Source organism: Eulemur rufifrons, chromosome 18 (genome assembly GCF_041146395.1).
Source record: "Eulemur rufifrons isolate Redbay chromosome 18, OSU_ERuf_1, whole genome shotgun sequence".
Lineage (NCBI taxonomy): Eukaryota > Metazoa > Chordata > Mammalia > Primates > Lemuridae > Eulemur > Eulemur rufifrons.
Window position 1 is genome coordinate 35,038,634 of NC_091000.1, and position 24,815 is coordinate 35,063,448.

Sequence of the window (24,815 nt, forward strand, 5' to 3'; positions counted from 1 at the left end):
GCCATGCTGTGTTAATATAAACATAGCCACACAACAATATGAACAAAAAATTAGTGATTTTCTAGGAGAATGTTTAAAAAATACCACTTTCCTCTTTCTGACATCATCAATCCACCCAGTATTTCTTCTTAGTCATCTTGCTCGTAGCAGTTACTTAACTATGTCGCTTGGATATCTGCATGAGAGGTTATCTTCATTTTGAAATGGAATATTCAGTTTTCTCAACTGAGGCACCATGTAGAAGTCAAAAGCCTTCCTTGCTCAACATTCTATCGATCATCATTTATCAATCCTTTGTGTTAAGGCATTAAAGGGTTCCACAAAATTACATATTTTCTATATGGCAAGGATAATATTATCTACCCATCACTGCCTTATCCGATATTACTAAATGATGTCAGTTATCTCAAACTCAGAAAAAAATGAGGTAAAAGGTAATTAACCAATTACCTCAGAAAGCCTTGAAGAAGTGGGTCAGGAGAGAATCAAATGCTTGAAGCAGAAGAGTAAATTAGGAAAGAAAAAGCCCAAGGAATTCAGGTAACAGAAAATAGAAATGAGGATTCTGGGTAGAGAAAATGAGCATAAGAGAACAAAAGTTGATAGGGGAGTCCCCAAGACAACTTTCTTACATCCCAGTTTTGTCTTAGGTAGTTTAGACCCTCAGCCTGCACTTCTGCCCATCAGATAACCTGACAGGCAGAGTATATTGCACCATGGAAGCTCTTGGAAGTGAGCGTGGCATTCTGCTTAGGACGAATCTTACAAGAGCATGAAGAGGAATGAATTTCTTGTGTTAGAAGTAAAAGTATTCATTTTTATTCTGCTGCACTAAAAGGGCCACCTTAAATAATATATTTTTTAATTATGGAAAAAGTAACAACAACTCAAAATTAAAGAGAAATTAAGCACAATCATAATATGTAATGAGCAAGATTTATTGTTAAAAGCAAATATTACTGGAGAAGGAAGAATACACTGTAAAAGAAAGGTTTCTTCATTCCAAATGTTCTGGTTTTGAGTTTTTATATTTATTTCACTTGCCTTGGTTGGTAAGTGACATATTCTTCTCATGAAACCATGAAGATCTCATTCCATCTCAGACTTTGATTGGCATTGACCAACAGTGTTTTCCTACAGGCCAGAAAACATGCTATAGGGATTTTGTTACATTCTGAATAAAGATTTACACTATTACCATAAGTCTACAGCTCTACAGGAACATCTCTGACATAGGCCAGTTTTTAGTTGTAAGGACTCTAAAAGGTTATGAAATGCTCCACTTGAGATGTTTCTGAATCTAACTATTCTCATCATCCCCTACTGTAAGCCCCCTTGTTCCAGCTTTCACCCTCTCTCATTGGGACCCCAGGGCAATAGCTTCCTAACCAATCTCCTTGCTTCGGCTTTTGTGCCCCATCCATTCACACACCAGCCATGGCAACTGTTTTGCAACATAAATCAAATAAAGTCTGTCTATCACATTTACAATAAAATCCAAAGTGTTTAATGCAGCCTCCAAGGTCTTCTATGATCTAGTCATTGATGACTGCTCTACTTTCATTTCCTTCCACTCTGCCTAGATAGCTCTGCTCCAGCTACACTGGCTTCCTTGCTGTGTCTTGATATCTACTCCTGCCTTAGAGAGTTGATCCTTCCCACAGTCATCTGCATGGTTCCCTCCCTCACTTCCTTGTGGTGCCTGTTAAAATACCACCTTATTCAAAAGGATTTTCCTGACCACTCCATATAAAAAAGTCCTCATCTTACTCTCCATCTTCTTACCTTGCTTCTTTAGTTTTCTTCATACCACTTATCACTGATTTTATATTTATATATTTATATAATATATGTTATATCTTTATATATGTTTATTATATATTAATAATATAAATAAAATATAATTAAATATCATAATATTTATATAAATAAATATATAATATAAATTTGTATATTATATAAACATATATATTTATATGTAAATATATTTTTTATATATATATCCTCTTACAGTACAATGTAAGCTCCAAGAGGGCAGGAAATTTGCTTTATTCATATTATGCCCATGGAACTTAGAATAGCATATAGGATGCTCAATAAATATTTGCTGAATGAGTGAATGGTATAGAAAACTGTATGTATCCATAGGAACAACCAAGAAAACAAGCTCTATCCAAGAGAGGATATAGAATAGACAAATGGACTGAGTAAATTATTGAAACAACAAAAGTAATTTTGAGGTATCTTAGTCCTGAGAGAGTATCATTGCAAAAAAAAAAAAAAAATTGGAAATTTAAATGAAATCCTAAATTCTAAATTAAATTCACCTAATTTCTCTTAACATTGTACTTTACCACTGATAGGTTCCTTCTGGGGCCTAATTTGGGTAAGAAAATCAGAGAGATTTATTTCCAGGTAAAAAGAGGCCGGGCGCGGTGGCTCACGCCTGTAATCCTAGCACTCTGGGAGGCCGAGGCGGGTGGATCGCTCAAGGTCAGGAGTTCGAGACCAGCCTGAGCGAGACCCCGTCTCTACTAAAAATAGAAAGACATTATATGGACAACTAAAAATCTATATAAAAAAATTAGCCGGGCATAGTGGCACATGCCTGTAGTCCCAGCTACTTGGGAGGCTGAGGCAGTAGGATCGCTTAAGCCGAGGAGTCTGAGGTTGCTGTGAGCTAAGCTGACGCCACGGCACTCACTCTAGCCTGGCAACAAAGTGAGACTCTGTCTCAACAACAACAACAACAACAAAAAAAAAAAAAAAAGAATGAGGAAAATGCTAACAACTTATTCAATGAAGATCTGGCAATTGTGTTGTCTACACGCACACTCAGACACATGCATACACATACACATTCATTTGTAATAAATCAGTTAACATCATAGTCTATTTTAAACTATAAAAGTCTTCAGGTAGAGAAATAGAAGAGGCACAGATTCCTAAAAATGTATGGGCTACTTTGCTTTATGTGCTATATATACTATTATCACATGTCTTTTCTGAGGAGTGATGGACTGACTAGAAACATTTGGAACTTATTTGCAAGGATATTTTAGAAACAGTCCTAAGAAAAACTTCCACACATCATGTGTCTATTCAATATAAATCGACAATACTGGAATTCAAGAGGAAAAGTACTCAGGAGCATTAATGATAGAGTAAGTTACAACTTTGTGTCAATACAATAAATTTACTACACGGTAAGATTTTATGAAGAACTATTTAGTTCTTTGTCCTTGTTATATATAGTAACATGAATAAAGTCACCTCTTAGGAAGTAACATTAGTTTCACCTCTTAGGGATCTGTGTGATATGCCCACTCTGAGTAAACTACTCTCTGACTCATTTTAAGTGGCAAGAAAAGATGGTAACAAAATAGACATTTGGGAAGAGATTTTTCTCTATTTTAGTAAACTCTGTTTTACCCTAAACAAAAATTCAAAAATATTATAATCTTCACTCAGTGTTTGCTTCCTTCTTTCCTTCCTACATTCTTTCCTGCCTTTCTCCCTCTCTCTCTTTCTCTCTACCCCTTCCTTCTTTCTCCCTCCTTTCTTCCCTTTAACAAATATTTATTAACCTTCTTTAAATGTGCTAATCCTGAGCATGCAAAAGGGCGTAAGATAATGACCAAGTGCTTACAGTAGACTAGAAATTTACTAGATGTACTGGTAAAATAAACCTATATTTTAATTTGTCATCAGAAACTGTTATAAATATGCAATAATTTCTTGGTTTTAAGCTGGCAGACACCAGCTTTAAAAATTCATAATATGCAGCACTAATAGAAGTAGGCTCCTCAGAGGAGACTGCATACCAGTCATCATTCTGTTTTATTTTAACAATAAGAATAATGCTCCTTTTAAATATTTAAACATTTTCTCTGATTAAACAGTCCATTTCTGCTGACTCATAACAGACCCTGGCCTGGTACTTTTTATTAACTTTCCCATGAACATATTGTTTATAGCAGGTGTCTGATTAACATAACTGGTTATTGAAGGCTCATTCTTAGCCACATAAGAGAGTAGCTTTGCCTGACAGCACGGCCAGCTGCTCTATCACCTCATTTATTTGAACCCTAATCTGATTTAATCCCCTCCCAACTTTCCCTTTTGCTGGGGGGAAAGGGCTAATACTTGATTGGCTATGCAAGTATGCCCCCAGCTTACAGATCATTGCAGAAAACCATTTGAATATGCCTGTATAGATAAGGCTTCAGGATGCGTGAAAGCTGTTTTCACCTTTAAAACCTTAAAACAACACATAAACTACAGAGATTCAAGAAGGCTGACCAGAGACACCAGTTTCCAGAGCTTCTCAGTAACAAAGAAAACTTTTAGATGAAAGAGAAAAAATACACAAACATAGATCAGGTGTAATTCTGAGAGAAAGGTCCAGAACCTACAAGAGACTCCATGGGAAGATATTGGGGAGCTGAACAAGAAGGAGGAGCAAAATATCAGCAGAGATAAACGCCCGAGAGGCTTGGAGTTCAGCGAAAAGGGTAGGTGGAGCGTGTTTCTCCATCCCTCACATCTCTGATAGTCAGCAGGTTCCTGAGGTGCTGGAGAGACATTCTACCCCCACAAACCCAAAAGCTGCTGCCACCTGTGAGCTGAGGGCTTCTTGTGAACAAAGCACCAGGTTCCCAGCCCCACTGAGGCACTTCCCATCACCACAGACCAGAGCTGAGATGGCAGGCGCCATACTGCTTCACTACCCACTGTGCACCTTTGTCCTCTCCAGGGGGCTTCAACTTCTCAGGTTTTGTTTTGCTCATTCCCACACAAACATTTCCCAACTCCGGCCCAGACTGCAGGAGGCACAGGGGTCCAGGGGGTCCTGAGGAATCTGTATGACTCCAGAGCCTGGACATTCTGGACAGGCTGACTTTGAGAGGGAGGGACACAGATGACCAGAGCATGGACTTCCCTCCAGGCACATTCTATTTCTCCCCTTCCCCTTCCCCACCCACGGCTTCTGAGGGAGACAATTGAGCCACCACACTGAGGCTTCCGCAGATAGTGGGGCTCAAACCTTTTGTCTTAAGGTCCTAAAGAGATTGAGGGGAGCTCAGACTATGAGCTGCCTACTCACTGGCCCTCCCTGGTCCTGCTTACATGGCAGCTCCATCACAGCAGGGCACACTCTGAAGCAAAGGGCCCTCAAACTTGCTTGAGCACCTCATAGGCAACTTGGGACCAGCACACTTCTCCCTGGCATGGTCAGGGATTGATCTTCAGGTACCCAAGGACAGGCCTGAAGACCAGATCCTGTACCCCCAGGTATCAATCGTGTTACTTGGGGGCACAGAAGGGAGACTTGTGACCTAGTCTCAGGAGGTGAGGGAGCCTGTGTGGGCAGAACTTAGAGGATAGTGAAGTGTGGGTCCCAGCTGCAGCAAACTCGTGGAGCACCGCTGCCCCCACAGGAAGGCCATGCTCTCAGCCCAGAGCTGAGAAGGAAGCTCCCTAGTCTACATCACAATCCGGGGGGAATTCAGCTAGTTTGAGCTCCTGCCTGCTGGCAGCTGTCAGAGGGAAAGCATGGAGCAGGGGATGGGAGAGAAGAGTGAAACCCACTCCTGATATCCAGACTGTGGATCTCAGATGGCCCCACCTCCACAATCAGACTTTCTGGTAGGGCGGGACTACTTGAGTCACTCACTGGCAACTTTGCCCAGAAGCTGGGCACAGACCTTTGACCTGTGCCGAAACAGCTACCTTGCCAGCTCTTGTGGAGCCTGAGGCAAAGCTCACCCGACCTAGCCCCACCCAGCCATACTCCCCCATCTGCCTCTGTTTTGGCAGAGAGTAAGGGCTCACCTGGGAGTTCCAAGCCCAAACCCACCATCTGTTGCATTCAAGTGCTTCTCTTGAGGGACTAGAGCCAGTCACAGGGCCCAAAACAACACTCGACTTGTGTCTTCTAGCAAGTACCACCTACCGACCGGGAGGTCAATTTGCATGCTCTCTACAGGATTTACTGACTCAATCATACCGGGTGTGGTTGATTTTTACTCACAAGTACCACCAGTGCAATCCCCATCAAAATACCAACATCATATTTCACAGACCTAGAAAAAATGATTCTATACTTCATTTGGAACCAGTGAAGAGCCCAAATAGCCAAGGCAATCTTAAGCAAAAGGAACAAATTGGGAGGCATCACATTACCAGACTTCACACTACTACAAGGCTATAGTAATCAAAACAGCATGGTATCAGCACAAAAATAAAGACATAGACCAATGTAACAGAACAGAGAACCCAGACATAAAACCATCCTTGTACAGCAAACTGACCTCTGACAAAGCAGGCAATAATATACACTGGGAAAAGAATCTGTATGCAATAAATGGTGCTAGAAAAATTGGATACCACATGAAGAATGAAACAGGGTCAATAAACCTCACCACTCACAAAAATTAATTCAAGATGGATAAAAGACTTAAATGTAAGGCATGAAACCATAAGAATTCCAGAAGAAAATGTTGGAAAGAAAATGTTGGAAAAACTCTTCTAGATATCAGCCTAGAGAAAGAATTTATGAAGACCCTAATGGCAATCACAGCAACAACAAAAATAAATAAATGGGACTTGATTAAATTAAAAAGCTTCTGCACAACCAAGGGAAATAACAGAGCAAACAGACAACCTACAGAATGGGAGAAAATATTCGCAACCTATGCAACTGATAAAGGGCTAATAACCAGAATCTATAAAGAACTCAAATAAATCAGCAAGAAAAATTCAAACAACCCCATTAAAAAGTGGGTGAAAGATATGAGCAGAAGCTTCCAAAAGATGATAGCCAAATGGCCAAGAAACATATGAAAAAATGCTCAATGTCACAAATCATCAGGGAAATGCAAGTTAAAACCACAGTCAGAATGGCTTATCCCAGTCAGACTGCCTTTTACTAAAAAGGCCAAAAACAATATATGCTAACATGGATGCAGAGACAAAGGAAAACTTATGCACTTTTGATGGGACTGAAAATTAGTATAACCTCTATGGAAAACAGTATGGAAATTCCTCAAAGAACTAAAAGTAGACCCACCATTTGATCCAGCAATTCCACTACTGGGTATTTACTCAAAGGAAAGTCATCATTTTATCAAAAAGATATCTTCACCTTAATGTTTATTTCATCACAGTTCACAACTGCAAAGATGTGGAATCAACCCCAAATGCCCATCAATTCATGAGTGGATTAACAAAATGTGGTATATGTGTACCGTAGAATACTACTCAACCATAGAGAAGGATGACTTAATCTCTTTTGCAACAATATGGATGGAACTGGGGACCATTATCCTAAGTGAAGTCTCTAAAGAATGGAAAAACAAACACGACATGTACTTGCTGTTAAATTGGAACTAAATGATGAACACAAATGTGCATAGAGGCAAGTAAAACTCAATGGAAATCAAGCAGCAGGGAGGGGGAAGGAGGGGATGGGAGAAAACCTACCTAATGGGTACAATGAGCACTATCTGGGTGACAGGCACACTTTTAACCATGACTCAAACATTACAAAAGCGATCCATGTAACTAAAAACATGTGTACTCTGTAATACTTTGAAATTTAACAAAAAGAAATAAAAATTATTCAGGAGGAAACAAATAAAAAACAACATACAAACCAAAGAAATACAAAAAGCAACATGTCCATTAGCCTAATATACAAAGGTGATCTGGCATGATGCCAGGGGCCAGTAGGAAACCTACACAATGACACATTTGCAAAAGATCTACAAGAGATGCCACATATTTGAAATCATATCCCTCAACACACCAAACAGAACACTAATGAATAAGAAAGTATCATCCAGGCAATACTATAGAATCTCCACAGGCTGAGGGGCCCAGGCTTTTCTGAAACGTAACTGTCTTTCTTTACCCCACAACAAGAAAAAAAGAGACTGAATCATTTACTTTTTATCATCTCTAAGACTATGGGCATATGCTACATTTTTATTTTTTCCTACTCCACTAATTTTATAGGAAAGTAGGAAACATTTTTCTTTCACGTGTCTTATCTTAGTACTGGCATGTGTCCATTCTGCTGTGGCTGGTGACACCAACTCTCCCCTCCTTTCTATACACAAGGTTCCATTCTACGAACTGGGTCACAGTGAACAAGAAAGATAAGGTCCCTGCCATATTGGAGATCAACAGGCTAGTGGAGATAGGCAATAAACAAATAAACAAACAACCAACCATGTAGTATAGTATCAGGTAGTGATAAGTGCAATGAAAGGAAATAATTATAAAGGAGACAGAGGGCAGAGGGCAGTGGGCAGACAATGAGCTATTTCAGAGAGGAAAGTCACTAAATGCTTTTATGAGCAATTGATACTGAAGCAGAGATGTGGGTCAAACTCTTACAACGTGAGCCATGTGGAAAGAAAATTCTATTAATAAATAGAAGCAGCAGCAAATGCAAAGAATTTAGTACATTAAAAAAACAGTCAAGTCATTAGCCTGACTGGAGTGGAATGAGCAAAGGAAGAAGGGTAAGGGGAGTCAGAAAGGTAGAAGATGTATCATTTGTTAGGAGTTTGAGTTTTATTCTGCATGTGATAGGAAGGCAATACAGATATTTAAAATTTTATTTTGAAGTATTTTAGACATATAAAAAAGAAATTTTTAGACATATAAAAAAAAATTTAGACATATAAAAAAAAATCATCTATGTATCCAGCACCCAACTTAAGAAGCATTACAAGGTAACTGAATATCTTTCATTTCCCAACAGCAACAAAAAACTAAGATACTTAGAAATAACAAAAGCAAAAGATTTATAAGATCTGTCTGAAGAAAAAATTAAGAAAACCTTATTAAAAATGTAAAAGAAAACTTATAGCCTATTGATAAGTTTTTTTTTGTTTTTTTTTTTTTGGTCTTTAGAATTCCCTGAGTGAGAGTGATGTTATAGGGATTATCCTTTAATCCATTCAAATTTATTTCTTACTTAAAAAATCTAGGTACTTTAACTTTCTTAGAATCAAATTATTCGGTACTCACTCTACAACTTACTTAAAACATGAATATGTTATGAAACTTTGTTAAGAGCTACTAGTTAAGTTGGTATTTAATCTTAAATGTAAATCTCAATGCTAGAAAATATGCACAATAAATTGAGTGGACATTCAATTTTGTGTCTTTTCTGATTCGTACTATGAATTAAACTCCACCAAAAAAAAAAAAAGAGAGAGAAAGAGAAGTTTCTGATATCTGCATCTGCCTTTATTACAGGCAGTTATTAACGCTGATTAATAACTATATTGCACATGCTATGCACATGTGCCTATATGTGTATATGTGTTTATCTCAAAAGATGACAAGTGCATATGAACATGTATATGAAAATCATGTCTATATCCAAACTGCTAAAAATCAGTTGGAAGAACATTTGGTTCTTCATCATACTAAAAACACTTGAGCATTGATAGATAAGGAATCGTTGGCAGGAATATTTCTAAAGAATAAAAACCCAATATTTTTATAGTAGGGACATGAGATATTTACATTAATGCCTGAAAAACTAAACCCCAAGAAGCAGGCCCCTATAAACATCTCCTTTTATAGGCCAGTATGACTTATTATAGACACAGCTACAACACAGTTATTCCCATGTTGATTTTAATGTAAAAACAGAGTTTTAAATTTTGGAAATCAAAATACTAAAATGAAACTCTTATGGATACATCACGGCCCTAGAGCTAAGAAAACAAGATTTCAGCTTAAACAATTGGCTTCTATGTTGCCAAACTGGCAGCTTCCAGCTAGAGGCTTGGTTTTACAAATCTGAATCATAAGCTTTCATTTGAATACCAGTAATAATTTATGTAGTGCATGATAGGCTTCACAGCATGGGAGCATCATGTTGCATCATTGAGCAAAGCATAATCTCTTTTAAAAGCCTGATTTAGAAATACTAGAAAATTCTTATTACTAGAGCTGACTTAAGAAGCAGACTGAGTGAAAACTGCAAAACTTATTATTACTGTAAAGGGTTGAAAACTACTTTAAGTCCTTTGGAAGTTTTCACTTTACTGTGAGAATTAACAGGAATCTAGACCATGAGAAATGCCAGGAAAAAAAAAAAAAAACCTTTAATGCTATATTTATGATGTTGAAATAATTACATCAAAATTTTACATTTCATAAGAATTTGTGATAAAATATTTTATATTAATGTTTCCTTCATTTATCAGAGACCTGCATAGCAAAGTTATTGTATAATATTAGAGATAATATAATTATAAATATAATGTATAATTATAAATATAATGTAAATATAACCAAGGAGGTTATATTCCTGATATTATAGTAATTTAATCATATGAAACAAAGACTTGCTAGTGGATCTTTGCATGTTAGGAGTACTGGGTGTGTAATCTTAATAAACGGTGATCTAACAAAAGGAGCCTAAAGCCTTGCTCTCTAATAGACTTATGAAAGTAATTATACCTTTATTGAAGTTACACCATTCTCAAACCCCTGCTGTTCCTGCTGTTTCTTAAAGATGGTTATTTTCTACTTAAAGAAAACAGACTTTAGAAGAATAACTGGTGTTAAGTAATATTACAAAATTTAGTCAGATTCTCTGTGCAGCTTATGGTACAAATATTTCAACCCAAATAACAAAAGACTCAAAGGTTTAAAAAAAAATACAGAATGGCTAATTAGGGTAACTCACTAATTGGAGTAACAACTCACATGACTGTAGGGTAGAACCTACAGTTGGTAGGGTAGGGTAGAACCGGAAAGAGGCGGATCATTCCCAGGGGCTTTAATAGGCTTTGCACAGCCATTGCTAGGGTGAAAGCAGGCATTAATAGAGTTAAATTATATAAGATGAGACTGTATGTCAAAAACCATCTTTAAAAAGTGCTCAGGGAGAGAGCAGGTAGAATTTTAGGAGCAGCTGCTTGGATTAGGTAGCTAAAGCAAGGTGATGATAGACAAATCTTCCAGGGTTGCTCTTTGCCTCTAAGGTTTGTGGTCTCTAGTTTATCCAGGGGTATTCAGCTCTAGGGAAAAGTGTTTAAATAGCTTCTACCTATACAATACTGATTTATGCCCAAAATCTAATTTGCATTGTATATTTGCAAACACCCATTCCTAATAGGAAGATGATAGGTGAATAAGAGACTCAAAACAGTAAGAATCCTGTAGGGAAAGGCAACCACAATCAACTGGATCTCAATTAATGACATGGCATCTTTTAGACAGCAGTTTCAGTAACATGGTACCCCCCTCTAATTACCCACCCAGCAGACACAGACTTCCCCCTATTTAGTGTTACCAGCTGCTTTGAAAATTCTAATTTGCTTTGCATATGATCTTTTATGTGTTAAACTTTTCTCTTTTCTTATCTAGTTAACCTGTCCTACAATGATTAACTTAAGTCTTAAACACTCTCTAAAACCTTCCTTGATCTCCAAACTGAACACATAATTAATATCTGTATCATTTTAGCACTTGTTACATGTGAGAATGTCTAAGCACTGGCAACATTGTATTCACCTATTTATATATGTGTATGTCCCTCCAGTTATTATTGGGACTCTAAGATCTTCTAATCATATTGTTTCACAGCACATATTAAATGCTCAAAAGATGTTTGTTGAATATATTTGCAAACAATAATTTCATCAAAAAAGATTCTGGGTTGCCTCAACCAAGGAAAGTATACATTAGTATGCTCTTATACATTTCCTTTCACTTTATCACTTATCCCTGAAATTCTCAACCAGAGAAGAGAATGTGCTTTTATCTCTCACATAGTTGAAAGCATTAGAGAATACCTACTAAATACCATAAAAATGGCATCCTGCTACACAGCGGCTGTAGACACCACTACCAAAACCTTTACACCCTTGTAACACATAGAAAGAGTCTATAGATTAATGGAACCCTAGCAATAGATCCAACAGACAGAAGAGAAAAACAGCAAACACTTCTCAAGTGATCTAGTGTTGCATAACACAAATACCTCAAATTCTGCTAAAGAACTTCATGACAAAATACTTCAGGAGACTCATTTCATTGATGAAGTGAAGATGACAATAAAAGGAATATTTTTACTGCTTAGATAGTAAGATAGGCACCAGATTTTTCTAATACTAACCACATGTCTAAATCATATTTATTGCCTCATTTCTGATCATCTGACTTTATACTTAGAATTCTACTCATTTACCTGCCTTCATACTTTTGAACATTCTGTTCTCTCAGGTAAACAAATGTAGATCTCCATGTCTCAGGGCTCTACTGAATTGACTTGTGACAAGGATATAAAGATAAGGACCAATATCAATATGCCTAAAATCAGGATTGTTTTCTCAGAGTCAGCCATTATATGAAGCTAAATTTATTTGAAGAGGTGGGAGAAAACCTACAGCCATTGACATTGACAATATACATAAAAAATGTAGTAAGCAATAAATGGAAAAAATCTGCAGTTCTGCTGGCCTTAGGTATAGTCTGAGTTGGGACTGAGTTGAGGCAACTCCAACCCACATGCAGAGCCATAGATAGAGGGTGGAAACCTGAAGAGTTCAAGGTGCTTGAGTAAATACTCTGCCCAGGCATTGGCTGACCACTAAATTATGCAGATTCAGAGATGACCCTTAGAGAAGCCACTCTAACTAATAAGACTTAAAACAATAACTAAGCAGAGAAATGAATAATGGAACACCAAAGGGGACACAGATCAGATCTGACACAGATCGGATTCCACATATTAAGTCCAGGCAAGTTACTAAATAAATAAATAAACCCTTCAGGCAGGAGGAAGAATCTACAATTGCAACAATATAGTATCTAAAATGTCTAGTATTCAATGATAACCAAAAAAATGAGACATGCAAAGAAATAGAAAAATGAGACCCATACTCAGGAAAATAGGCAGTGAATAAAGATGTACTCTGAGTGGACTGAGATGTTACATTTAGCAAAGACCTCAAAGATGCTATTATAAATATGTTCAAATAATTAACATACATTATATTTAAAGCATTAAAGTAAAATATAATAAAAATTACACAAGAACAGAATTATCAAGAGAAATAGAATAAAAAAGAGCTAAATGTATTCTAGAGTTGAAAAATACAATAATGAAATAAAAATTCACAAAATGGCCTCAGACACATATTTGAAATGGCAAAAGAAAGAAAAACTGAATCTGATGACAGATCAATAGATATTATCAAATTTGAAGAATAAAACAAAGATTTAAAAACTAAATAAACAGCATCACAGACTTCTGGGACAACTTTAAGGGTACTGATATAAGTGTGATGAGAGTTATAGAAGGAAAGGAGAGAGAAATAAAGGTACAGAAAAAATATTTGGCTGCAAAATCACAAAATTTGATGAGATACGTTAATCTATAGACCCAAAAATTTCAGTGAACCCTGAGTATGATAAACAAACACAAAGTGACTCATACCTAGACACAATATAGCCAAAGTGCTAAAAGACAAATGCAAAGACATAATCTTGAAAGCAGAAAGAGAAAAATCGCTCATTGTACACAGGGGAACAAAAATAAGATTAATGGCTGATTTTCCATCAGAATGAATGGTGGTCAGAAGGCAGTGGAAGGATATATTCAAAGTATGGACTAGAAAATAAAATTGTCAGCCAAGAATTTTATATCCAGTAAAGCTGTTCTTCAAAAATGAAGGTGATAAAGACATTTCAGAATTAAAGAGATTAAAAGAATTCACTACAGACCTGCTGAAAGAAAAAGACACCAGATGGTACCTCATATCCACAGAAATACTAAAGAGCAAAGGAAATGGTAAATATATTCAGATATATAAAAAAACTGTATAAAATATATTTTCACATTTTTTCTAACTCCTTTAAAAAAATGCATGATTACATAAAAATATAATTATAAAACTATATTGCTAGGCTTATAAATTTTATATGTAGTATATATGACAATAGCACAGAGGAGGAGGGTGACATGGAGCTGTATTGAAGTGAAATTACTATTTTATATTTAACTGGAATAATTTTGGTATTAATCTGAACAATATTGTGATAAACTAATATACATATTGCAATCCCTTGAGCAACCACTAAGAAAATAATTTTTAAAATAGAGTTTAAAAACTCATGATGTCATTATTATGGTGCACTAAAAATATCTGTACAAAATTCAAAAGAAGGCAGTAAAGGAGGAACGTGGAGACAAAGAAAAAATGAATCATACAGAAAACAAGTAACAACATGAGAGACATAAATCCAACCATATCAATCATTGTACCAAATGTGAATGAACTAAAAACTCTAATCAAATGATAGGGCTTATCAGACTGTGATTTTAAAAAAGCAAGATTAAGCTCTATGCTGTCCATAAGAAAAATGGTTTATATTCAAACATGAAACTAGGTTGAAAGAAAATGACTCACAGACTGAAATGTACAAACTAAATCACTAAAGCTCTAGGAAAAATCATAGAAGAGAACCTGTATTATCTTGTGGTAAAAATTTCTTAGATGTAACATTAAAACCATACCCCAGAAAAGAAAAAAATTAATCAATTAGACTTCATAAAAGTTAAAAATATACTTGTCAGATATGCCAATAAGAAAATGGAAAGATATTCCAGAGATTGGGAAAAAAATAATTATAAATTATATATCTGATAAAGAATTTATATCCAGAATAGAAATCTAATAATTCAATAAGAATATTAAAACTCTCAACTAAAATAAAATGCAGAAGTTTTGAATAGAGTTCTCTGTAGAAGACATACGAATGTCTAATACACACATGAAAAGATGCTCAACATCATCATTATCAGAAAAGTGCAAATTAAAACCACAATGAGAAGTGCATAGCAGCATTATTCATAATAACAAAAAGGTGGAAACAACCCAAGTGTCCATGAACTGAAGAACAAGTAAACAAAATGCGGCCTATCCATACAATGGAATACTATTCAGCAATAAGAAGGAATGAAGTAATGATACATGCTACAACAGGGATGGACCTCAAAAACATTGTTAAGTGAAAAAAGCCAGTCACAATAAATTACATATTATATTATTCTATTTATAACAGATTTCCAGAAATCACAAATATGTAGGGACAGAAAACAGGTCAGTGGTTGCCTGGGGCTAAGAGTAAAAGCAGAGATTGACTACCCTCCACCTTTATTTAGCAACAACCTCAGAAAAATACAATGAAAAGCCAAATTGTCTGAAATTAAATTTGTGGTAGATGGAGGTTGGAAATAAAAAGTCCTTATAGAAAAACAGTGAGTTCATGGACTGAGATTTGTACCAGCAACCTATATATGGTGTGATCACATTGCCATTACATTAATAAAGAAGATAAATTGGCAGATAAATTCTTCAAATGTAAATAGCGGCACTTATAAGATCCATAAAAGACCTGGCTATCTTTTCTAGCTGATCTCTGGTCAGTAGCCTCAGGCCATTCTCAAACATAAAATTGCCAGTATTTTTCATTTCACCTTTCATTTTTAATGTATATTTTCAAAATGTTTTATAATAAAAATGTGTTATGTTTCATTTTTAGAAGTTATTTAATGCTATTATAACATGTTACCTCTGATACTTCTGCATTCTTTTGCCATCAGAGTTTACTAGTTTCATGTCTTATACCCTAGAATCCTGTACTATCTTTTTTTTTTTTTTTTTTTAAGGAAATGAAACACTTCTTTATTGTTAGAAAACAAATAACCTGATTAAAAAATGGGCAAAGGACCTGAATAGACATTTTTCAAAAGAAAACACGCAAAAGGCCAAGAGGTATATGAAAAAATATCCAGCATCACTAATAATCAAGGAAATGCAAATTAAAACCACAATGAGCTATCACCTCACACCTGTTAAAATGGCCATTATCAAAAAAAATGAATGATAACAAGTTTGTAGAGGATGTGGAAAAAAGGGTAAATTTTTCAAAAGGGACTGTTAGCCAGAATGTAAGTTAGTACAATCATTGTAGAAAATAGTCAGGAGTTCCTTAGAAAATTAAAAATAGAACCATTATACCATATGATCCAGCAATTCAACTCTTGCATGTAAATCTAAGACAAATGAGATCAGTATGTCTAAGAGATATCTGCTTTTTAATGATCTTGCAGCATTGTTCACCTATTTTCTTAGCTTAATAAATAAATCTGTTGTATGTCTCTGACAAGTTACCAGTCCTCTTAAAAAATGCGTTTCATTTTATGGGAGTCAGTTAAACATTTAGAATCCTGTACTATCTTTTAAAAATTCTTTTAACCTCTTTTTGTGTAATTAAAACTTCATTGTTAGAGTGCTTGTTCATGCAAAAAAATTTTAGAAGAAAATCAGTATATGTTCCCTATTTAATAACAGAAAGCCACATCTTGATAAAGTAGCACAAAGTGCAGCATTGTCTGCATGTGGTGGACAAAGCTGTGCTCTGAGGAACAGCAGGCCCAGGATATATTACAGTTTGCCACCAACTAGGCAAGGAGCCTAAAATAATTCACATGATGTCTCACACCATAGTTTCTTCAGATGCATAGGATATTTTAGGTTAAATAACATATAAGTAGTGGCAAACTGTAATATATCCTGGGCCTGCTGTTCCTCAGAGCACAGCTTTGTCCACCACATGCAGACAATGCTGCACTTTGTGCTACTTTATCAAGATGTGGCTTTCTGTTATTAAATAGGGAACATATACTGATTTTCTTCTAAAATTTTTTTGCATGAACAAGCACTCTAACAATGAAGTTTTAATTACACAAAAAGAGGTTAAAAGAACTTTGATGTTTTTGATTTTAAGATTTTTGTCTAAGGCTCCACACTAAAAATGGACTCATTTTCACTGTTGAACTTTCTAATCACTTTAATTGCATAAAATGAACTAAAAGTTCTATTTACATGTTGGAAAAATACTGGAAAACCCTCAAAGTTCAAACTGCTAAAGATCAGCCACATTTGTGAATAGATACGACAGAACCACAATGCATTATTTTCCTTACTTTCAGATATGCAATTCTATTATTAGTATCATTTGTTGGGATTTAAATGAATATCAAGAAAAGGTTTTCATGTTAGCACAGTTTGCAGCTTTTAAGGTCTGCCTATACATGCAGCCCAAAGTTGCTTCATTCTCCCAAAGGAAGATTTTTAGGTAAAAATCATGTCCTCAGTCACAAATTTTTTTGTTACCATAGTGATAAGAATAAAGAATGAAAACAAAAAGAGAAGCTAAAAATACCTGAAGACATACAGTTTTAGGAATATGACCCACTTGGTGTCATACATTGAAAAAGTTAATCAATTGAATTAACTACATGTGCGTTAGGTGAAATATTCTACCGGATGAAAAAATGCGTAGGTTGCACATCTGGAGCTATTATACACAATCAAAGAAGTCAGTATGAATGAAGATGACTGACAATCTAAAATGCATAAAATCAGATTCTCTTAAAAATGGAATATATACCAGAATCAAATAGAAATCCATTAATTTAGCTCCTTTTCCTATAAATTTTATTTTCTTTTCATTAGTTTAGAAAATCTCCTCCATTTTAAATGAAAGCTTCCTATTCACCAGAAGATTTTTTTTTAACTGGATGGATGGATATAACTAGACATAGTTTTTAAATTATGTTGGAATGCCCCTTCCTATAAAGGAAAGCTTCCCAATCTTATATATTATATAGAAAATAATGTTTTTAAACTAAGTTTAGTTTTGAAAATTCTAGTTTTAACAGGAATTTTAACAGACTCAATCATTTACAGAAAACTTACTTTACTGCAAGGCATTAAGCTAGTCTGTGAAAAATGAATAAAAGGCAGCCCTTGCTATCAAAAATGTTTAAACCATCATCTAATTATGTTTCCATAACATTTATTTTTAAAATGTCTCCACACAGTAAAATGTAAAAAGCATTGACCTTGACATGAAGAGAACAAGGTTAAAGTTCCAGCTCTGTCAATGAGCTTAGAAGAGTCTCTTTCTAAGTCTCAGCTCTCTCATCTATAAAATGAGCATAAATCAACATATCACCTCCTTTGGTACACAAATCATTATGATGATCAAAAGAGGTGATATGGGTGGAAACCAAATCTCTATAAAAATGAGTCATTATATAATTAGGTTCAATATTTAAACATTTTAAAAATATTATGTAAAATTATTTATGAATAGTAACATTTATTGAACACTTATAATGTACCAAATATTTTACATGAATTACTTTAAGCCTCACTACAATCCAGTAACTTAGATATTATCTTCCCTTGATAGCTGATAAAAATAAGGCATAGAAAGAATAAATAACTTGTCCAAAGACAGACAGCTAGTGAAGTGGTAGAGTAGGGAATTAAATCCAGGCAAGCTAACTCCAGAGCCATGCTCTAAATCTAAGCCAGTACAATATACTCCAAAATAATCAGTAGAGAAAACTATCTTTATGAAATTGTTAATTTGAAAAAAATATATTTTAAATTACTAATACTATATATGTTCCTGAAATGATTTATTATATTTTGCTGCATTCAATTTTTTAAATTTCATTATTATTATAAAGAAAAATGAAAACAAATGTGCAACAGTAAATACATTATAGAATATCCATAAGATAGCTCATTACTCAGTCATAAATGAAGTTGTAAAAGATATTATAGCTTGGAAAAGTATTGTTAAGCAAAAAAAAAAAAAAACTAGATGTTCAAACAATAGATTTTTTATATGACTTTTTATACAAATAATGCCAAATCACAGAAAAAAACTAGAAAGATATATATGAAATGAAATATATATTTCATATATATTTGATATATGAAATGTTAATTACTATTTCTTAGAAATTTTATGTTTCTATAGTTTCCAAATTTTATATAACATTGAATATTTTTATCATTAGGAAAATTCACTTGAACAAATAACCTACTCATAACTCCTGAAGTGCAAAGTGTTCTAAATGTTTCTGCAATAAGGAACGAATATTTATCAAAGTCTAAAAAATTGTTTTAGGTACTCAGGATACAGCAGTCCATAGGTAAAGAATTGGGTAAATTTGCACCAAGAATGGAGGAAGAGAACTTCAAACATACAATGAAATTCTAACCTTTTCATTGTGACTTTACACACACCTTCCTACCAGTATGTGAGCACTTTCCCTATGTTAAAAAAAAAGATCCTGAAATGTTTTATTTTATTCATTTACTATTATTTTTTTTATTAAATTGTGGGCACATCATCTCTAAACATGGTAGAAAGCCGTAACATTACTGTATAGATATAGAAAGAAAAACTGACATTCAAAAACCAGTTGCATTTCACTACATTGACAAAAAATTATCTGATAAAGAAATTTACAAAACAAGTAAAATTAACAATAGCATCAAAGAAAACAAAATACTTAGGAATATATTTAACCAAGAAGGTAAAAGATCTGTACCCTGAAAACCCTAAGATATTGATGAAAGAAACCGAAGACATAGATAAATGGAAAGACATCGATAAATGGAAAGACATCGATAAATGGAAAGACATCATGTGTTCATGGATTAGAAGAATTAATATTGTTAAAATGTCTATACTACCCATAGTGACCTACAGATTCAATTGCAATCCCTATCAAAATTCCAATGGCATTTTAGGAAAATAAAGAAAGAAAGCTAAAATTCATATGGAACCACAAAAGACCATGAATAGCCAAATTAATCTTGAGAAAGAATGAAGCTGGAGGCATCACACTTACTGATTTCAAACTATATTACAAAGCTGTTAGTATTCAAAACAGTGTGGTACAAGCATTAAAAACAGACAAACAGATCAATGGAACAGAATAGTGAGCCAAGAAATAAACCCATACATGTATAGGCAACTGATCTTGACAAGGGTGCCAAGAGTACACAATTGGGAAAGGATAGTCTCTTTAACAAATGGTGTTGAGAAAACTTGATATCCACATGCAAAAGAATGAAATTAGACCCTTGTCTTATACAATATACAAAAATTAACTCAAAATGTATTAAAGACTTAAATGTAAAGTCTAGAACTGTTAAACTCCTATAATAAAACATAAAAGCTCCTTTACAATGGGTCTTGTAATGGTTTTTTGGATATGCCACCAAAATCACAGGCAAGAGAAGCAAAACAAAACAAAACAACAAATAGGACTACATCAAACTAAAAAGCTTCTACACGACAAAGGAAATAACAAACAAAATGAAAAGGCAACGTACAGAATGTGAGAATATATTTGCAAACTATATATCTGATATGGGGTTAATATCTAAAATAAATAAGAAATTCATACAACTTAATAGCTAGTAACAATAATAACACAATTTAAAATGGGCAATATCTTAATAGATATTTTCCAAAGAAGACATGCAAATGTCCAACAGGTATATGAAAAAATACTCAACATCACTAATCACCAATGCAAATCAAAACCACAATGAGATATCACCTCACATCTGTTATAACAGCTATTATCTAAAAGGCAACAGATAACAAGTGTTGGTCAGGATGTGGAGAAAAAGGAACTCTTGTATGCTGTTGGTGGGAATGTAGACTGGTACAGCCATTATATAAACAGTATGGAAGTTCCTCAGACAACTAAAAATAGAACTACCATAAGATCCAACAATCCTCCTCCTGGGTATATATCCAAAGGAAATGAAATCAGTTTGTCAAAGAGATATCTACACCCCAACATTCACCGCAGCTCTATTCACAACAGCCAAGATATGAAATCAACCTAAGTGTCTAACAATGGATGAATGGATAAAGAAATGTAATATCCAATGGAACACTCTTCAGCCTAAAAGGAAATTCTGCCATTTGTGCCAACGAAGATGAACCTGGAGGACATTACACTAATTAAAATAAGCCAGACACAGAAAGACAAACACTCACTTGTATGTGGAATCTTAAAAAGTTGATCTTATAGAAGCAGAGGGTAGAATAGTGGTTGTAAGGGGCTAGGTGGTGGGGAAATTGGGGAGATGTTGACAAAAGCATTCAAACTTTCAGTGGAAAGACAAATAAGTTCTGGGGATCTGCTACAGCATGGTAACTGTAGTTAATAATACTGTATTGTATACCTGAACTTTACTAAAAAAAAAAAAAGTAGATCTTAAGTGTCCTCAACACACACACACACACCCACACACACGATAACTGGATGGTGACGGATGTATTGATTATTACATTGTGGTAATCATTACACAATGTATGTGTATCTCAAATCAGCATATCGTATACCTTGAATATAAACTATTTTAATTTATCAATTATACTTCAATAAAGCTGGGGAGGAAAAAAGCTGAGAATCTTGAAGAATTAAAAAATCACTGGGATTTCCTACACCCTGGTGACAATCTCCAGCCCCTTATTCATCTTTAGTAAAGAGAGAAATATTGCTATATTTAAATTATTATTCTTATATAACACTATGCTTTCATTTATGTACTGTTCATAAAAGAAATGATTTTCTAACTGTAAATGTCTATTGTATTAAAATACCTTACAATGTTTATAATTTAAACTTGACATATTCTTCAGTATCAGATATAACTATCCAGGAGAAAGCTTTTTAGCATCACTATTTAAAATATGCTAGTGTAAAATACACTCAGCTAGTCATAACTTATTTTATTTTATATCAAAAATACATTTAAAAGCTATAAAAAGTTAAAACCATCTCTCTCCTCCAAAAAAAGAAAACCCTTTACTGTATTAACTTCTTTTAAACTACCTTTTAAATCTCTTTCTTCATATATATTAATATCAGATACAAAGATATTTGAGGAAAGGGACTTATAAAACAAGTTTAGTAAGAGAAAGAAGGGAGTAAGAGAAGAAAGCAGGGAGAGAGAAAAGAAAGAAGTGGAAAGGAAAAGAAGGAAAAAAAAAGAAAAGAAATGAGAAACTACTCACCTTGATGGACCAAGTCCCAGATATCATCAAGTTGTTTCTGGGTTGGGAAATGACCACATTCATTGAAGAACTTAAGGAGCTCACCTCTTTCTATTCCTTGCCAATCTTCTCTCTTAGCAAACATTGTTTCATAGACTAAAAGAACAAAAAGGTAAAGAAATATATATGTATATTTTCTTTACAAATAAATAATATACCAAGTACAAGCCATCTAAAGGGTTCATCTGCATTTGAAGAAACTTTAACTCCAGCTTTATTTTCATGCTACTAGACTAGCACTATGTCAACCTCCTGGCGAAGGTCAGAAGGAAATGGACGTGCTCCTCCCACAATCACCCCACATTCTGCAGTAGTGAAATCTGGACTTGATTCCCCAAGAAGAACACTGGTATCCTCTATCCTGGTTTCTTGACAATTGACCGCAGACCCAACGTACATCAACACTCAACCCACATCGTAAGACAGCTTTAATGTCAAGATTTCTGGCAGCCTGACTCCTGCTGATCCATTTCAGTGCTCATTATTTATCAGCTCCTCTACTTTTCCTCACCTCTTTTTGGATTCGATACACTTTATAACTATTTGAATTGGTGACTCCACTTTGGATTGAGTTGACCCCTAATTGGGGGCAATGTCTACTTTTTGCTTGCTAACTTAATATATTGCTACTTTTTAGTTTAAGGTACTTTGCCACTCTTGGCTCAGGACTGCAGCAGAAAACCACTCAGTTGGGCCACCTGACACCTATCTCCCATTCTTGACATTAGATAGGAGTTAAATAATGAGCAAGAGAATCGATGCATACAGTTTATAAGTGTAGTTTCCCATAAACAATTAAATTCTTCTTTTCAAAGAGTCTCAACTCTGAAGTGTGTCAGATTAACCCTATGAAGCTGATTGTTAGCATTTACAGGATGACAGGGACTGCCTAATTAAAGGTTTAGCTCTGAAATGTGGGTTCCCAATAACAAAGGGCACCAGAGTGGTTTCTAACGTAAGTTATATCATCCCAGCACTCAACCATATGGATTTCAATTTTCTATCCATTCATTCATTCAGTCAAGGGAGATATTCATGAGACAACAAGTTCAAGAAATGTTTAGTGATTCCCTAAATATAAGTAGTTTTCTCCAGCTCCTGAAACACAGCAGTAAAATAAATGTAAATTCATATTTAGTATACCTATGACTTTTTCTCTTTTTTCAAATAAGCAAACTAGAGCAGTTTCTTTTGGTGCCCTGTCCATATGTCCTTGTCCCTTACATTTCTGTGCATGCTGACTAGACTTTCAATTGCCAATATCTGCATTCCATTGCCTAAGGGCTCCCTCTGGCTGCAGGACTTCACTCTACCCACCTGTGCAGCAAGCCAGATGTACCGGGGAATTAAGACCTCCACTGGAGTGTCCCTCCACCACTGGAGTTGGCAGATAAAGACTCAGCACTTAAGATACGTTGGCTACAATGTTTTCTTGAGTTCATCATAGGGCTTAAGCTCCAGTTGTCCACATCATAATTTCCTTGATAATACTCTCTTTTTTGACTTCCATCCCTTCCCTGTCTCACTTCTCTATTCCACTAACAGTATTTCCTGGGATTAACTCCCAAATAAATTAGTTGTACTTGAATTCTTGTCTCAGGGTCTGATTTTAGAGAAAATACAACTATGAAAACAAGAATTTCACCTTTCACTTTTATGTTTAAGTAAATATATTTCTCCTTGAAAAAGTATATATGCCTTTATTAGTTTTTCCTTGAGTTAATCAATTTTAGATGTTTCTCATAAAATCAGATTGATGTATTTATTAACATTATGGTTTTGTGACTATATTAATAGATAGCAATTTCCTTAACCTGTATATTATGTCCTATAAGCAAACTTTCAGCAACATGCTAGCATAATTAATAATCTAGGCTGGTATAATCAGGGTAAATATAAAACAAATCATGAAAATTAATGAAATTTTCTGATCATTAAAAGATGTTTTAAAAGGTAGATATCTGCCAAATATCACTCAATCAGCAATCAAAACACAAAAAGGATGAAACATTTTTTTAAGGAACATGAAGACAAATAAGAACTTGCAAATTCTGTGGACTCTAGAGTTACTTTAACCCTCAATGTAAATGGATACTTTGGCTGGTAGTTCTTAATTTATTCATTTAGTTAATTCTACTCTACTGCTCAGATCCTATGTTGCACAGAGCACCATCTGTCCAAACTGGGCTCCTTTATTCTGTCTTTGCCTCATGTCAGCCTATTCTCAACAAAATTACCAGTGATGTGTTCAATGTATGTGGTATCATAGTCCTCTGTCTGCAATCCTCCAATGGCTTCCCAACTCTCTCGAGGTAAAATGTGATGGTCCATAAAATCTGACATGACCTATGCTCTCCACTACCCTTCCCATTTCATTTGGCTCTGCTCTCACTTGCAAACTCCATTCCAGTAATATTAATCTCCTGGCTTCCTCTAATACTAGCAGCCTGCAAATTAAGGACTTTGTGCCTGCTGCTCCTTCTCTAGAACATTATTCCCCTATAGATACAGCTGGCTAACTCCTCACTTTCTTTAAGACTTTTACTCAAAGAGCTTCCTAGATAGAAATTATCAGAGTCCAGGCTATAAAACAGAAATCACATTAGTTGTTTTTTTTTTAAACAGAGAGGTTATTTTAAGAAGCAAAAATATTGAAATCTGTAGTTATAAATCATGGGGGAGAAATCATGGAAAGAAAGTAAAGCCAAGAAAAATAAGCAAGAATCTATAAGGTTAAAAATGAATTTAGGGAGGAAAAAAATGGCGGAGTGGAGGCAACCTCCTGGATTCCTGCTCCCAGAGAGGAAGGCATAGATCTTGAC

The 24,815-nt window shown here is 34.8% G+C and overlaps 1 protein-coding gene across 1 annotated transcript in view; it reads right to left on the reverse strand.

Moving 5' to 3' along the window:
* Positions 1–24,815, reverse strand: part of IQCM (IQ motif containing M) — a 310,674-nt gene that overhangs the window by 136,573 nt on the left and 149,286 nt on the right. Inside the window, exon 10 of the mRNA XM_069493257.1 lies at positions 21,955–22,089. Coding sequence (XP_069349358.1) covers positions 21,955–22,089 — 135 coding nt within the window. The remainder of the gene's footprint in view (positions 1–21,954; positions 22,090–24,815) is intronic.